Below are 12,956 nucleotides of genomic sequence, written 5' to 3'. Positions count from 1 at the left end.
CGCCTTGTCTGATATTAAATATGGCTAAATGTTTCCTGCATTAGGTCAGTTACGATTACCAAATTTATCTCTATTTGATCAATGCTAGAATATTATCGGAAAAATAAGAGTGGGCCCACATTTATCTCTTTGGACTAAACTAAACTGGTAATGACTGGAGAGTCATTTCCTGTGAGTCCTGTACCAACTTTTACTAGAAGATCACTCAGTGAAGGAGTAATTACTCTCAATACAATATAAAAAGCCAGAAAAAAGTTTACAAATGCAACTAGAGACAAAGAGCTTAATTTTTGGACATACATCTTGTCATCTGCTGAAGCTTAAATTGAAAGTGTTTGAATCTAAAGACCATTGTTACATTTCAGGGAGGAACAGAAGAAGATTGCAAAACTGTGAAAATCATCCCAGCTCAAAGCATTTGGGTGGCAGTATCATTTATGGTTGTGTTTTGCTACAGGAGGGACTGGTGCACTTCACAAAATAGACTGCATTATGAAGAAAGAACATTACATGGAAATAAACGACTCTTCCGAATGGACAAGAACCCAGACTTATAGTCAAATAAATTACAACATAGTCAGTGTTTTAGAGTAGAAATCACAAAGTTCTGATTTCAGGCCCATTAAAAATTTACAAGTAAAGCAGCTAATTAACCCCATTCAGTTACATCAGGTCTATCTGGAGGAATGGTCTAAAACTTCAGAAAACTATTATGAAAAGTTTTTGAATGGAAACCCAAAATATTTGACCAGAAGTCACACAGTTTAAAAAGCAATTCTACCTAAAATTAATGATATACTGTACATAGACTTCTGAATTTGAAATAAAAGGCTAAAAATAATTTTGGTAATCTTTACTGAACTTAATCAAGATTTATTTAAAGTCAGATAGTGAGAAAAAATAGCTATGGATCCTTTTGCACACTTTATTTAAGTATATTGTTTCTTCTTCTGTTTGTAGCACAAGGTTGATGCGTTTTGCTGTGTGTTGCTGTGTGTTGCTGCGTGTTGCTGTGTGTTGCTGCGTGTTGCTGTGTGATGCTGTGTGCTGAGCTCTGATGTCTGGAAGAGTGTTACACAGTGAAATATTTATATTGTCAAGATTTCACTTCAAGATTCAAAACTTAATTTGCTGACTTACATGTTTGCCTGAGGTACACTTTGGAAAGACGAATTGCTACAAGTTGTGTGTATCAGAAAGTTTAAAGACTGGGAGTTGTTTCCTTTAGGTGTTCGTCTTCCTCACCTCTTTATTTCCTAAAATAAATAAATAAATAAATAATTTATTCATTTTTATTTGCATCTTGACTTTGACATCCACTTTGGTGTATTTATTTCTTAGACTGCCATCAGTCTTTGTAAATTGAGTTTGAGCGTGCTTGTCGTTCAGGCTTATTTGTATTTATCTGCACTGTTGGATTAACATGCTTAATTAGAATTTATTTGTAGATTTTAATATTTCCTTCATAATTCAAACCAATGACACAGGTTTTAAGTTGACTCTTGCTTTGTTCAATACCTAAACAGTAATTCATCGTGAAGTGTGTAAAATTATAAACCTACATGGACACCCCCTGAACACAGTGGGAGCATCTGTCGACAGGAAAAATATTAGTTGTGCTCTCCACAAAGAATGGCAAGAAGAAATCCATTGTTGAAAGAAAGACAAAATAAGTTGTATGTGCTGTTCAGGTCACATGTTTGAGTCCTTAACAAATATCTATGAATGCTACAAACCATCTTTGAGTCTAAGTAATTATAATTCAGCTTCACAGTGTAAATGTTGAGACATTACCATGCATTGACTGTCCTCTAGGTGTAACACGGTGGTCGAAGTGTCATGCAATGGGGATGCTTTTGTTCAATAGCCAGAGATGGGATGTTTAAGGTTTAGTGAAATATGGATGAAGCTAAATGAAGAGCAAAAATCTCATTCTATAAATATGCAACGCTAACCCAAACCTAAGAAATCAACTACTAACAAAACAAGGCAATCTCAAAACCCTTTATAGAAACATAAATAATGTTAATCTGAATGAAAGCAGAGCAACACAAAGCAAAATGTCTACCCCTCCTGCTTAGCAGTAATCAAGACAATAGTAACATTTCTCCTTTTCTTTCTCTCTCTCTCCAGTGTCTTTTAATTGAAGTGAAGTTCAACAGTCGTCATGGCAGATGAAGCAGACATGCGCAATGAGCTGGCCGACCTGCAGACACGTGCAGACCAGATCGCTGATGAGGTACATTTTCAAAACACATAAGCCAAGTTATTTAAGGACAGACAATTGTATTTTTCTAATTTTAGAATAATATACCTAACAACATGTGTTAGATGTGTTGGAAAACAAATAAATCTGAATCAACAATGTAACAGCATGGAAGAGTAGCACAGAGGACAGACAGAACACAGAATGCGAGGCTAAATATGGTCTGCACTGAAAAGAGCATTGCTTTGTGACATGCCAATTATAATTTGACATTTCAAAATGACCTGTTCTTGTAAGGACACACAAATGTACTGCCAAAGCTCCCAGACTTTCAGACATAGTACCTCTAATAATTCAACAGTTTCTTGATTCAGCAGTTGGTTCTGAAAGTCTCTTTTCTTCTCGACTGTAAATCGTTGTAGGTGGGATTAGGAAGAACTTTGGCCTCTTTAATGAGTTGAATGGAGCTCAGGAAGAACAGATAATTCAGTGCATCAGAATAATAGGATGGCTCAAATGGTCTCATTAAAAATTCATGAGGAGATAATGCAGGGCCAAAAGGCGGCCATGGATGGAGTTTAAAAAGTTAGAGAGGCAGACGAAGAAAAACTAGACAAGAGAAATTTTGAACAGAAAGAGGGAGCAGGGCTTATGAACCCCTTTAAGAAATGAATGACCTTTAAGGATTAGTAAACAAAAGGTAAAAATCTCACAATTAATGAGTATAAGGACAAGAAATAACCTGTTTTAATTACATTACAGGATATCTGTCCACATCATTTATTTTCTGTTCTCCAGCTTATTACCAATGACTCCTAAAGAATTTGGTTTCTACAGAAAGTCATTGAGATGTCCTTGTGATATGTATTGCAGATCATGCACTGTATCTTCTTTTTGTGCACTCTCAGCTGATTTGTTTTCTCTATTTACAGTCGCTGGAGAGCACTCGGCGTATGCTGGCTCTGGTCGAGGAGGTGAGTCCAATCATTCAATCACGTGCATTTTGTTGGCAGTTACAAAACCACATAATGATCAGTTGGGACATTTTCATTTCTATCTTTTGCAAGTGTAGCAAGGTAAAAATGTGTGAATATTTGCAATATAAGATAAAGAGATTAATCACTTCTTTGCAGAGCAAAAAATTTAAACAAACTACTTGATCCAACTCATCTCGCTTTAAGAGGGAGAAGATGATGTAATGAAAAAGGCAAAACTAGCAATAGCATAAAGGTTAAAGTCTAAGCAATTCTAGTTGTCAGGGTTAGTTTTGTGTTAGGATTAAGGCTTTGCTTATGTCAGAACCAAAACAAAGAAATACTAATGGATTTTATTATTGTGAAGAAAGTTTCATTTATCAACAACTCTCTCTCTCAGTTTGATGGGCTTAATAAAGCTTTTAATTAATAGTTTGATAGATTGATGTGGTATTTTTATGAAACCCAAGATGAGTATATACAATATGCAGTTTCAAACACATCCTGGTAAATTATATCATTGTTCTTTCTGATAAAGCTTATGATTAAATATCTCTTCCTATTTTCCTTCTATAATAATGCAGTCTTACATGTTAAACTTCTTGTTTCTGAGGCTTCTTCAGATAATCTAACTCCAGCCTCTGGACAAGCTGATATATTTTAATGAGACAAAACAGGGCATGGAGTAAGGTCTGCAGCTGACCTGAACTGTTTTCTTCTCTACAGATAAAACTTTTCATTGACTGGATGAATATCTGACTTTTAATGTTAATGCCAAGAGAATGAAAGTTAGTTGTTCCAATCGTCTCTAAAATGTCCTGAGATTGGTCTGTGTTTCAAAGTGTTGATATAAACAGCGATGGACATTTTGAGTTTACAGCATTCAGTATTTTATACATCTGTCACAAAGTGATTCAGCTGATGGCTTTCCCACATCCATGATACTCTAGGTCTAGGATACCCTTAAGCACTTACTAGTACACTGTGACCGCTGCGCAGAGGGCTTACAGTGAAGCTTATGCTAATCGAATAAGAGATCAGAGCAGTGAAAACACACTTGTTCTGTTTCTCATCTCAAATCTGTTTGCTTAGGCCTGCCCAGGTTTGGTTTTAATCCAAACTGTTCCTAAATAAAATATGTTTAAAAAATATTATGCTGTGGTTTCATGGAGCCCTGCTAAGGAATAGCAACGAGCTTGCTACGTCTTTTCCAATCCTTCAAACTTTCAGGTTTAACTTGTTAGATAAAGTTAGGGGATTGCATCCATCTCTGGGTTTTCTGCTCAGAGCTCAGCACTCTCTCTGTCATGAGAAGATTAACCTGTTTGTGAGCGCCACAAGTGCTGGAAAGTAGATTTTGTAACCTTTGAACCAAGATGGCTTCGTGGTTGGTAAGGAAAAACCGGAGGTTTTTGAAGTCCTTGTTCTGATGGCATTGAGGTCTTAGAAGTTGAGACTGATTGTTTACAGGATGTTTTCTTAAGCTGTTATATAATATAATGCACATGTTAACATAAAATACAATGATTAACATAGGTTTATATACATAAGTCCATATACTCTCCAGTTTTATATACTTTAATTAGTGTATTAAGCAAATGGATCTCTCTTGACATTTTTGCTAACCTAATATACATATTATGTCAGAAGTCTGGTTTGAAAAAAAAATTTAAGAAGTGTTTCCTAAAAAGTGTCAAAATGTGCTTTACTTTTTATTTAATTTAAGAAGTACTATAAAGTGTTTATGAAAACTGTTATCTTTACTGGAGGCCTGCAGTGACCATAAATGAAAAAAAAGAAAGAAAAAGGACGAAATGTGGAGAACCGGTGTAGGATGGATATTAATAAAAAGAACAAGACCGAGGCACACAGCAAACGGGCTGGAAATGAAATGAGAGGAGTATGAAAGATGAAGAGAAAGATACAAAAAAGTATCTAACGATATCAAGCTTCCACAGCCTCTGAAACACTTATTGTAAAACTTTCCAAAATAAATTCTACCTACCTTGGTGGATGAAGAACTTTAAAGATGAGTCTAACAGCCGAGTACTGGGTCAGCAGCAGCAGGTGTTTGGGGCCCACATATTTGTTATTTTTATGTTCAAAGCTTATAAGCGCGTATCAGTCGAGGTGTCTTAATTTGTTGGGCTTTTGTGAAGATAACCAACACACAGCTATCTATAATTATTACATCATATCCCCTCTGATCAAGCTCTTGACCCCAGCTGGGTGAGAATAAAACTATTTAAGTGGATGCTCTGTGCCTCCTTTGTTTTGCTGTATTTTCCTGATTGCATTACATCAACACAAACTGGCCTGTGCTATTTCGGTACAAGAATAGAATAGAATAGAATAGAATTCAACTTTATCGTCATTGCACTGTCACAAGTACAAGGAACGAGATGTAGTATCTCTTTTAATTCAAAGACAACAGAAACCACAATAAATCCCAAAGGATCTTTATATAAGTTGTGGTATCTGCCATCTTTGGATTGATCTAATCTTCCAAATACACCCATTAAACTGATTGGATGAACTGGCTGTGATGAGCCTGATGAACACCTTAGACAGCTTTTAATGTGAAAATAGCTGAGGGCCACTGTGGAGCTTTTGTGGAGCATAGTCATGAAAAGCACCTTTCATGTTCATAATTTTAGATGATTATTTTCAGAAGACTGCTTAACAAGACCAGGTGATTCACTGTAAGGTGTGAAAAACCTGACTGCATAAATGTGTGAGTATTTCTGTGCATCTTGCTGGCTGTACATGGAAGAGTGAAGTCACCTCACATTATGCCAGCTGGCATAGTCTGATATCCTGTCCTGTAGTTTTGAAATCTCAACCTGTCTGTGATTTCCCATGATTCCCTTTGGGTAAACAAGCAGCTCTCTCATCTAAAATTATTGGCCTGAACACCCAAAGGCATTAATTTGATCACTATGCACTCAACAAACTATTTCATTTTTTAAAATGACATTTTCAGTCTTCCCAAAATAAAAATTTGTCACCACAACCAGTATTTATTTCACTCATTCCAATCTAAGGCAGACATTTGTTTCAGTTCGTGTGACATAAATATACGAGACACGTCTGTGCCTATGTGACATCTATAACTGTTCTAAGAAGGTCACTGCACACTTTGATCAAAATTAACTCATGCATGAACAGAATGGCCTCTGGACTTTAATATCTGGTTGTGAAACAGAACCCTGGAGATTGCAAAACTTGTTTAGTCACATGCACACAGTGGTTAGCATAGTTATTGTACACTCATTGAAGTGTGATATTAGATAATGAAGCTCCTGCTGAGAGAAACAACAACAACACAGACATGTTGCGGGTACATGTGTTATTATATTTCAGATAGTGCCAGCTTTCTAAGTCATACTAGAATGTTCTATTACAATAGTGGTGTATTTGACTTTTCTGGGAATGAAACAGATAAAACATTTACCTTTTGATGGCAAAGTTCTTCCCAGGAATCTGTGCAAGAAAATGCAGGGATACATTTGTGCAATATTTTTCCTATTTTTAATGTCCAACTGGCTTTATACTTTTATTTTAACCAAAGGTTTTGGTTGCACATTTTTAAACAAGCGAAGTTGAAATACAAAAAAGTCCTTTAATTGTCAGACTACCTCTATTCAAAACTTGTGAACAGTGGTAAGTGAACTTAGCTTAGCTCAAAATTGAAGGAAGCACTTGGCAAAGGCAGGATAAGTTTATTGTTTAAGTACAGTTGAACCTGTAAATGAAAGTGCTTTACAGAAAAATAATGACACACACATAAGGACACTTAGATTAAAAACAAGAATTACATCAAAACAGAAAAATTGAAGCTGAAGCATCAGAACAAACAAATCAGAAAAACAATTCAGACCTTTTAAGGTTCATCTTTTGACAAAAAGGTGTTTAGATCCGCCATCTAAGGATTAGTGGGATGTGATCTAGTTTCCTAATGTTGCCCAGAACTCTGGGAGCACTATGTTGCTTGAACTTCAATTGCCTGATTGACATTTTTTAAAATTTATTTATAGAGACATTGTAAAACTGTCATACAGTCATCTACAATTTTGAAAATAAGCACACAGAAAACTGCTTTAAAGGAAACTTTTTACTCAGGCAATGTTTTTAAGATGACAGTAAGTCTGTGTCTATTGTAAACCCACACTCTATTACCTGGTAATACAAAGGACACAAAAATATATAAGTTTGTTAAATTTTCTAATCACAATTATCTGATGTTGGTTAAGCTTATTGATATTATTATACCAGGGATCTAAGAACAAAGCCTTGAGGAACTCCACATTTGATATTTTTGTCATTCTGTTGTTTCTATGATTAAAAGTCTTACATAAACAAATTCCGATGTTTTATAAAACCTGAGTATTGGAAAGATTCCCCTTAAAACAAACAATAAAATACAAGAAAATATTAAATGTTCACATTGAAAAAAATAACAACCAAACATCCCTAAAATCACAGGAACCTATTTACATTTGTGAGACAATACACATCATGAGTATCAATAAAGGAAAATAGATTTCAACATAAAATTTAATCAACTTTAGTCTAAACATAAGATAGTTCTCACCATTTTTAGAAAAGGTGCAATGTCATGATATGTTCTCAATCAAGCTGTTTCTGCAGGATCAGCTATTTAAATGTGATTTCAAATCGTAATGTGAGTAGTTTTTGCTGTCCTGGTATTTGTGCTCCATTCTGCTTGGTTTGCCTATACTCATCTTTCACTTTTGTTCCTCTTTTTCCCCTTTATCTCTTTTCCTTGATACCCCCTCTTCATTTCTCTGTCTTCCCATCTGTCAGAGTAAAGATGCCGGCATCAGGACTCTGGTCATGTTGGATGAGCAGGGAGGTAAGTTCAAAAGGAGAGTTTGCTGAACATCGCTATTTTGATCCAGTCTTCCCTGCTCCTGATTCGCTCTTGCTGCCTGTAGGACCATTGAAACGCTAGAATATGAAACACATTTTAATTATTCTAAGTCTTATTCAGTCAATGTCTGGAACACTAACATTAACCAGAGTCTGCACTAGTATGGCTAACAAGATTATACTCTATATTGTTGTGAAGCTAGTTCTCTGCTTTGCCTCATCCTGCACTCAGTCAGACAAAATGCTGCAAATGATGAGTAAAATTCAGTGACCATAGCCGATGCATTTAGAGTCATTTTTAACCCATAGAGCTAGATTTGTAACATCTAAGCTTTTTTTTTTTTTACATATGTCAAATTGAAAACCTCTCAGGTTTTTAGCAAGTCTATAATACAACCATGTAATGTGGAGGATCAGTTTTTGGGAACTTGACCTATTTCAGGGAATATTAGTCACTAAATCTCTTCCATTGATCTTAACTGACTGAAGATCATATTATATAAATTTGTCTGTTCAATATCAATAATTGATAAGAAGTATCAAAGCAAAGTTCTATCAACTGTTGTAACATCAAAACATTGTACAAATGAATGAATGTGTAAATCTATTCATTTCTGAAAGCGATGTGCCATTTGTGCAGTCATCCACTTACAATGAGCACAAATGGACCAGCCTGTTTAATTGATAATCAGGATCACTTTTCAATAATAAAACAGTTTCACTTCTTTGTACTGAAAGTGCTAAAATACTAGGAATGGGTTAAAATGTGTGCTCAGCAATGGATAGAAAACAAAGTAATCTATCTGTTTGCTGAAGAGAGCAAAGTGATCCGCTATGGATAGTTTGTCACAAAAACTGATGATGCATGTTTCAACCACAACTCCCTGCACTTCAGGCTTAAAGGACACATGGACAATCAGCCAGAGGGTAATGCTATAGGATGAATGTTGAACAAATTCTCAAAGAAAAGGAGATTTTATGCTTTCTTGATGCATCTCAAAAGTGAAATATTTTTGTCAGGAATTAAATATTATTGTTTTGGCTATGTGAAGAGCAATGCTACTATAAACTGTGGCTGTTTTTACAGAAGGTTACTGCCAAACAATGCAAAGCCCTGTTTTATTCTAAAACCTTTGCATTAGACAACAAAGGATAGAAATTTTCATAACAGAAAAGTTGTGACAAACACCAAGAAAATGACTTAACTTTGAAATGAACATATGGATGTTTAAAGACTTGAATAGAAAGAGTACATTTCTTACTAAAAGTCATACCAATATATATGAAAGACATGTATGTTTGCAGGGTGTTTGTTTTTTGCTGTGTCCCTGACAGACCAACCTAATTGGCCTGTCAAAACGACAGATAGCCTGTTATCCTCCTCTCTCATGTTTTCCTGCCTCTCTGAGGAACTGCTGCTACTGTGCGCAGCTAACCGCTGTTATCACAGGACACCAATCAATTCTCAGACTTTATTTGCTCCGCCCCCAAGCTAATGTCCCCTATACCTGATCCCTATCTCCTTCTCAATCTATCTTTCTCGTCTTTTCTCTACTTCATGCTGTTTTCAGTGTTTGTTTTCTTTCTTGGACCTCTGCACTTCTCCTCTTTGTTGGTTCGTTTTTTGTTTCATGTTTATCTTTATGTGACTGTGACTGTAGTAATGGTGTGACTATTCCCAATCTCCCGTCTTTGACAGAGGCTGTTAGAGGTCCTGTCTGATTTGACCCATTATTTACTTCCTGTTGCATGAAAAAAAAGCTTGTAAAAGCTTGCCAGGCATGTCATCATTAATACAGCCTTGCTTGGCTTTAAACGGGGGTGTGACTAATCCCTTTGCCCTTTACACGGAAGGCTGTATGCACGCATAAAGCTCACACTTAGGAGGAAATATGTCACTCCTTCCAGTCATCTATTACCTGTGGTGGAGGTGTCACAGATGTTAATGAGCCCCTCCATGCTTGGCTCGTACATGCACGATGGCCTACATTTCAACAAGACTGACAGCTGATGGATTATGGTTCTGGCTTAGAGATAGTCCTGTAACTCCAAATTTTACGTGTTTTCTCAGACTGCAATGATGCCCAATAAAAACAGCTGCTTTTAAGAAAATTTATGATATCGTCTTACTAATTACAAGACAACCCATTGCTTTTATTAAATGTTTATATTTACTGTCTATGGTGAGACTGAGAAAAATATTCATTGCTGTTCTCTTTGTTATTTGGAGGTGGGTAGTAACTAGTTATATATACATTAGTAACTTTATGAGAAAAAAAATTCATCTAGGAGTAGTTTTATTACACCATTCTCTTTAGTTTTACTTTCACTTTATTCTACTGTTAGCAATGTTTTGTACCTTGCATAAGTATTAAAACATTTTCTGGTTTTACTATATTGCAGTAACAAGCTTCAATGTGTACGTCAATACGTATACGAAGAAAGTATAGCTTTTCTTGCTCTGTAAATGCATTTATTATATTTATCAAGTCAGCAGACTGAATTAAAATATGCAATTTAGGTACCTTGGTAGTGTAAAAGTCTCCATCAAAAGTCAGATTCAAAGAACAGTTATTCTTTTTTCTGTGGAAATTAAACTAAATATTTCCTGTATTACTTGAGGCATAATTAATACCCAAACCTAATTTTTGTTGAGGACCAAATGGTCTCCTCTACTTGATGGTAATTATAATGGACTATTAAAAAAAGAGATCATATCTGAGAGTAGAGAGTAGACAACTGAGGAAGTGTTTGTTTTGACTGATTGACAGGTTTCATTTAATCATTTTCAGAAAGCGATGTTGTTGTTGTTACTGGTACATGCATACAATTTATTGCAAAAGTACTCATGACTCGTGAGCCTTTTTACAATCATTGTTCTGTTGGAGATCAGTCTTTTGGAGCCTCCAACAGGTTTTCTGTACAGTATTTACCTCCATCTATCTTACCATCAATTGTGCACATATTTTCTGTCCCTGTTGCAGAAAAGCATCTCCAAAGAATGACACAGCCACCACCATGTTTTACTGTGCATTTAGTATGTTCAGGGTGGAGTGCACCCTTAGCTTCACTTTATTCATTGCCTTTTGAATGTAGTGTAATTGTGTCTTAATTTAACCCAGAGCACCTTGTTCTACCTCTTTGCTGTGTCCAGTAAATAACTTGCAGCAAACTGCAGAGGGGAGATTCTTCCTGATTTTTTTTCAACCATTTCTTTCTTATCCCCACTACTCCATTAAGACCATTTGTGAAGGGCAAAACTCATACTTGCACCATCACTGTATTGCAATTAGATATTACTGATGACGTAGCTATTCTTAATAGTGTACAACAATGTAGTGATAAAATTATGACTGTATGTAGTCTTATAAGAGGCTATTTATACCTATATTATTTGTGTGGGATTCAATTTTATAATAAAGTTGTGCCTGATTTTTTTGTGCAACCACATTAGCTAAGAGCAGTGTATGTTTTCAGCTACCAGAGTAACTGGTCTCTTAAATGACTCTCTAATTAACACCCTCCTTGCTAGGCCTGTCAGTGTAGGTGGAGAGATGTCAAGTTTGCATTTGTGCCATGCTTTTAATAGTTTTGAATGGCAGGTCAAGCAGTGCTCCTTGAGATGTTCAAAGCTTGGGATGCTGTTTAATAACCTAAATCTGCTTTAAACTTCTCCACAACTTTATCACTGACAGCTGTTGTGTTCTCCCTCGTCATCATGAAGATGTTTTTTCACTAATGTGTCCAAGTAACTCTACAAGACCTTCACAGATCAGCTGTATCTCTGCTGAGACTAAATTATACACAGGTAGACAATATTTGCTAATTAAGCGACTTCTGCAGGCAGTTGACTCCACTGTACTTTTATATAAGGGCGAAAGATTAAAAGAGGATATATGCATGCGCAAGTCACCCTTCTCAGTTTTTTATTTGTGAGAAATGTTGAAAACCTTATAATTTTTCTTCCACCCCACAATAAAGCACTACATTATGGTGGCCTGTCGCATAAAAACCAAGTAAAATACAGTTAAGGTTGCAGCTGTGGTGGAAGTTCAAGTGGTATGAATACTTTTGCAAACATAGTTTATATAAGAAACTATTTGTTATATTTTGCTCTGGCTCAGTTAAATACTCTTTGTTTTTTATGTCCCTGAGATCTTATTTCACACTCTTCAGCTGTTAAGGTTTACTTCATTGGGTCGGTCACAAATTCCTCCTCATTTCTCACTCTCTTGTCTTCTACTTGAGCTATGTTTGATGAGCAGTAGCAGTGAAGCAGTGGAAGTGGCAGAATAACCGTCTTTATGTTCAGATGCAGTTCTGGATGAGGCTGCTGCCACTCAGATGAAATACTCTGAGAAAATCCAAATGTCCTTTGAAATGGAGGTAGGATGGAAAACAGGAGCTGATGCAATCACGAACAATCCAAGAGACAAAGTTGCATGGAAAGTGAAAGACGATACCTCTGGAGTTCGTCTAGTTTCAATCCACTGCACAAGCGTAAATATGAGGTTCTCTCAGTCCTTGCTGCCCGCTTTGCCATCTGCATTTAGTCTCTCGCCCTGTAGCATAGAGAGCCAACTAAACACAAACCAATCAGCTTCATTTCACTGCTCTCATGCCTTTGTTCTCACCAGAACAACTTGATCGTGTGGAGGAGGGCATGAACAAGGTGAACGCAGACCTGAAGGAGGCCGAGAAAGATTTAAAAGATATAGGACAGTGCTGTGGTCTGATATGCCCATGTGTTAAAAAGTAGGTACCGGCCAGGAGCCTTGAGCTCTTGCCTGTCCAGTGCTGGTGGTGGTGGTGGTGGTGGTGATGGTGATGTCTGATGTCTCTCTTGTCACAGTCTATGTCTTTTTTTTGTCTTTTCTCCTTTG

General features: G+C 36.3%; 1 protein-coding gene across 2 annotated transcripts in view; it reads left to right on the top strand.

Annotated features, from left to right (window-relative positions):
* Window positions 1-12,956, top strand: part of LOC102233814 (synaptosomal-associated protein 25-A-like) — a 34,646-nt gene that overhangs the window by 14,476 nt on the left and 7,214 nt on the right. The window contains exons 2-5 of one of the 2 annotated variants that reach the window (XM_023332555.1): window positions 2,134-2,239; window positions 3,139-3,180; window positions 8,008-8,056; window positions 12,711-12,828. In XM_023332555.1, the coding sequence (XP_023188323.1) occupies window positions 2,168-2,239; window positions 3,139-3,180; window positions 8,008-8,056; window positions 12,711-12,828 (281 nt within the window). In that variant the 5' untranslated portion in view covers window positions 2,134-2,167. The remainder of the gene's footprint in view (window positions 1-2,133; window positions 2,240-3,138; window positions 3,181-8,007; window positions 8,057-12,710; window positions 12,829-12,956) is intronic. The other variant, XM_023332554.1, reaches the window with a different exon arrangement.

This window comes from Xiphophorus maculatus, chromosome 4, assembly GCF_002775205.1.
Source record: "Xiphophorus maculatus strain JP 163 A chromosome 4, X_maculatus-5.0-male, whole genome shotgun sequence".
NCBI lineage: Eukaryota > Metazoa > Chordata > Actinopteri > Cyprinodontiformes > Poeciliidae > Xiphophorus > Xiphophorus maculatus.
The sequence above is the reverse complement of the archived record's forward strand: the minus strand, read 5'-3'. Positions and strand labels throughout refer to the sequence as shown.